General features: G+C 69.8%; 1 protein-coding gene across 1 annotated transcript; it reads right to left on the minus strand.

Annotated features, from left to right (window-relative positions):
• Positions 1-320: 320 nt before the first annotated feature.
• Positions 321-3,805, minus strand: H696_04083 (hypothetical protein; the record flags this gene model as incomplete). Its single annotated transcript, XM_009497964.1, has 4 exons — positions 3,511-3,805; positions 3,119-3,250; positions 2,654-2,905; positions 321-2,328 (listed from the first exon to the last, which is right to left on the minus strand). Exons 1-4 carry the CDS (start codon positions 3,687-3,689, stop codon positions 321-323), a joined length of 2,571 nt encoding a protein of 856 aa, XP_009496239.1. The 5' UTR covers positions 3,690-3,805.
• Positions 3,806-4,700: the final 895 nt, after the last annotated feature.

The raw sequence follows: 4,700 nt of genomic DNA on the forward strand, positions 1-4,700 counted from the left end.
GCCCCTCCCTCCCCCCCGTGCTCTCTCCCCCCCCCTCTCTCCCCTTTCAGCCCCGCTCCGTGCAATAGAGCCATCCCCCCCCCCCTCGAAACCATTGCCCGAGTGATGCGTGTGCACATGTATGCCCTTTCTGAATGTATAGATGTCTCTCTCTCTCTGCGGCCTTCTTTGTGTCGCTGGATGTCGCCCCCGCGCGCTACCCCCTCTCTCGACGCGCGCGCGGTGACGGCCAGCGCCGCCACGGGGCCGAAGCGGCGGTCCTCCAAAGACAAGGCGCGTTACCTTGAAGCAGCCGGGGTGCGCGCGCGCGCGCGCACGCTCTACGGGAGCACCTGTGGCCCCTGCTCCTCGCCCGGGGTTTCCCCTGGCGGCGGCTGCGGCCACTTGAAGCCCGGCGGGAGCGGCACCTCCGATGGCTCTTCCGGGATAAGTGGGCCCCCCGTGGGCGGCCTGCCCAGGCAGTAGTCGCGGACCGTGGTGAACGACCCGTCGCTGAGGCTGATTGGGCGCCGGCGGTCGGCATCTTCCGCAACAAGGCCGGCACCCAGGCCGCCGGCCCACAGGCTGCCTGCTTCCGGCCTGCCGCCGTAGCCGTCGTCGTCGTCGTCGTCGTCGTCGTCGTCGTCGCTGCTGCCGTGGCTGTCGTCCATGCCATCGTCGGAATGGGAGAGGTCCGCATCCTCGTGGCCGCGGCAAAGGAGCCGCTTGAGCTTGCGCGGCTTGTATGCCCGGAAGGAGTCGAAGCACTGGTCAAAGGTTGGCAGGGACGACGATCCCGGGTCGCCGTTCGCACCGCCGGGGCCGGTGGCATTTCCCTGGCCGCCACCGGTTGGCGGAGGCGACCGATCATCGCGGGACCCGCCGCTGTCATCGCTCGCCGAGGCCTCGAGGGTGGACCCGGCGGCCGACCGGCGCCGCGACCGCGGCCAGCCCGCCTCCCCGGTGCTCATGGCTGCGGTGTTGGTGATTGAGCCGGCACCGGGTGCCACGGCGTCGGCAGGGTATTTCATCAGCCAGGGGTCAGATGGAGCGACGGCTTGCCGCCGAGGGGCGATGGCAAAAAGGCCCGGCTGCCGGCCGTGCCGCGGCCGGTGCGGGCCCTCCTCCTCCTCCTCCTCCCCCTCGGGCCTGGGGCTGCCCTCCTCCCCCGGCTGCTGCTGCCGGTCGCCACCGTGGCCACGACCGAAGCGCCGGAGCAGGCGCCGGCAGTGGCGGCGGCGGCGGCCGCGCATCCGCTCGGGCACATAGCTGTCGCCGCTGCCGCCGTCGCCGCTGCCGCCGTCGCCGCTGCCGCCGTCGCCACCGGTCGGAGGTGGCTGGTCATGCTCCCCCCCTGCCCGATTGCAATGGCCCTCCCCCCCCTGCTGGGACTTGGGTGACCGGCGTGCACGCACCGCCTGGCTGCCCGGGGTGGTCGCATCACCGCCAGCTGAGGAGGAGAATGAGGTAGTGGTGGTGGTGGTGGCGGTGGTGGCGGTGGCAGCGGCGACGGCGGCGCCGGGGGCGGCACCGCTGGCAGGCTTCCGCCCGCCGCCCCCCGCGGGCGGGCCGTCGGTGGTGACGACCATCCGAGCACCAGCCCGGAAGGTCGGCTCGGCGGCATACACGCCACTGGGAATGGCCCCGGCCCGCTTGGCCTCGATCAGGATGCGCAGGCGCTCCTCCAGGTGGGTGAAGTCCACATCGCCGGTGTCATTGTCGAAGAGGAACCAATCGCGCTCGGCATAGTCCCAGAAGCCGGTCGGGACGATGGTGATCTGGTCGTCGGAGCGGAACTTGGCCGCCAGGTCGCTGAGCCCGGAGCGCGCCATCACCAGCACATCGGTGGCCGCCATGTGGGAAATGGTAAACAGCAGGTCGGCATTCAGGTGGAGCTTCAGGTGTGGGACCGACTGCAGCACGGCAAAGTCCGCCGGGGCCCCCTGGGAGAAGAGGTGAACGTGCACCTCCGGCATGGTGCCCCACTTGTGGGCCGGCCGGGCCCCGGACAGGGCCCAGTCCCGCCGGGCGTCTTCACTGACCGGGGCGGTGCTGATGCCGGGCAGGGTGGCCGTGCTGCGGCCCTCCCGAGCCAGGGCCTGGTGGAGGAGGTCTTCCAGGCGCGGAGCCGGCGATGTGGCCTCCTGGGCCTGGATCCTCTGGAGGATGGCCCCCAGCTCGGCGAGCAGCTTGTCGATGAGCTTCCGGTGGGCCGATGTGTTGGTCCACCGGCTCTGGTGCTCTTCCTTGGCGGCGACGGCGCCCTTGGCGCTGCCGACGATGTCCCCGCGCCGCACATGCAGGGCCACATTGATGGCGGAGTTGTCGAACTCGTACTGGATCGGGTGGCTGGAGGTGGGGGGGGTGAGTTTCCTTTCGTGGCCCTGGTATCGCAGCTTCACAGGGCTTCTCTCTCTCTCTCTCTCTCTCTCTCCCTTTCTCTCTCCTCGTATGCCCCATGGCGGAGCTTCCGTGCGCACACCTGCCGCCCCTTCTCACCCCCAGTCGCTTCCCCGCTTGCTATCGGCCGTCCGGCTGCCTGGCCGTCCCGCTCCTGCCCTGGCATGGCCTCCGCTCGGATTGGCCATTGAGCACAGGGAGGAGATGCAACGCGCGGCAGCGCAGGCCCCCCTCGTCACAGCAGGGCCTGCCCGGGGAGGAGGTGCAGCCGTACCGTTGGCGTGCGATGCGCCACTTCTCACGAAGAACCGGCCGCAGGCCGGACAGGTCCATGGTCACCGGCTGGGGGGGCTGGTGGAAGACGACATTGCACTGCCCGGCGTACTGGGCAATCTGCGAGGCAATATCACACTCCTCATTGACTCCCACCCCGGGCTCAACCTCCGGGCACTTGAGGGGGACCACCTTCAAGCAGGGGAGGAATTGCGAACAGGGCTGGCCATTCTTGCCGGCGGTGCAGATCTCCCTATGTCCGGTGTCCGGTGTTCGGCGTGTGCGTCAGTATTTGACCTGCGCCGAGGCACCCGGCGTGCTTGTCTGTGTGCTGCGCCAGAGGAGCCCCCCCTGGTCATGTGTGCGCGTGTGTCTCTGTCGGCGGCCGCGGGCACCGGGCCGTCTCTCCCTCTCCCTCTCTCTCTCTCTCTCTCTCTCTCTCTCTCTCTCTCTCTCTCGGGCGCACCGATAGCGATACTGCTCACCGAGCCCGAGCCCGAGGAACTGGTCAAGCACCGTGCGCTCCTTTTGGTTGGGCATGATGAGCGAGTGCAGGAAGGTCAAGTTGTACATGACGGCCATCGCGTAGCCGTGTTTCCTGTTGCCAGCGCCAAGCGAGGACCGGGGGAAGAAAAGGCCCATGCGCCAGGGATGGGGCTCTGTCAGCGGTCGATGGCACGGACTCCCTCCTTTCGCGCGCCCCGCCGCCCCTTCCGTCCTCCTGCGCGTCTTTGCCTGATTCGCGCAAAGGCGCCACCAGGGGGGGGGGGCGCGCGTGCGCTGTCCCTCCCCCCCAGCGCGCGCGGGGCAGTCCCGTTCCCGCCCTCCGCTCCTCCGGGCTTTCCGAGGCTTGCGTACCAATTCGTCACAAAATGGCCGACGTGCGCCCCGCGGTTCGGCCACACGGCCAGATACTGCCGGCACTGGTTGGTCTCGCCGGGCACCCCGGCGCCACAGTACTTCTCCGTATGCTGGTCGTGCAGCTCGCGAGGCCACTTCTCGGCCATGGTCGACCGCAGGATGCTGGGCTTGCTCATGAAGTCCGCGTGCAGCTCCTCGTGGAGCTTCTGCGCAGCTGCTCGACCATTCGCAGCACGGTGCCCGACGCGTGCATGGCCATGTGTTAGGGGGGCTCACCTCTCCGATAACCCCCCCCCCCCCCCTCCACCCCTCCCGGGTCTGAGGGCCTGCGGGAGGAGGGCCGTTCTGCCGGCCTCTTGCGCCGGCCCCGCCCCCCCGCCCCCGCTTCGGCGCTTCGGGCCGGCCGCCCTGCCTGGGGCATCGGCACTGGTGCATGGTCCTGGGCCGGGTGGCGTACTTTTGAGCTTGGTCACGGGCGGCCCCCACTCGGGCAGCACGCGCGCCACGGCCTGCACCAAGTTCGAGTGGTACCGGTCGGTGATGTGCGCCGGCGGCTTGAAGTGCTGTGTCGACATGGTGGCAATCCGGGGGAAGAGCTCCAGGAGGTTGGTCCCCCCGACGGGGCTGACATTGACCGACGGCACGACCGACAGGGTGGCTGCCGGGGAGGCGGCCGCGGCTCCGCCGGCGCCTGGGCCCTGGGTGACCGGGGCCGCGGGGGGCTTCCCGGCCACCGGGACCACTCCAGCCGCGGGGGTCTTCTTGCTGGCATCGGGGCCGCTGTTGCTGTTGCTGCTGCTGTCGGGCTGGCGTCCGGCCGGGTCCTTGGGGGCGGCGGTGGCCGGGGCCCCGGGGCTGGACCCCGCGGCACTGGCGGCATCCCCCACCCGCAGGGCCTCCTCCGGGAGAGCATGGACATTGTAGTACTCCTCCTCGGAATAGGTGACAAGGCCGTCCATGCCGGCATGGACCTTGTAGTTGAAGGGGACATACTCATTGAAGCCGAGCATGATCATGTCGTCGTCGCTGTCCAGGGCACCGTGCTCGGGCGCGGCATTGGCCTTGCGCTCGGCCTCGGTGGCCATCTTGACCAGGGTATAGTAGTTGGGCGAGGTGTAGCGGTTGCGGAGGTCGGTGGATGTGATGTGGGGCGCTGCTCACACCGAGGGGCCGGACGCGGGGGGGGG

Source organism: Fonticula alba, assembly GCF_000388065.1.
Source record: "Fonticula alba strain ATCC 38817 unplaced genomic scaffold supercont2.6, whole genome shotgun sequence".
NCBI classification, from domain to species: domain Eukaryota; order Rotosphaerida; family Fonticulaceae; genus Fonticula; species Fonticula alba.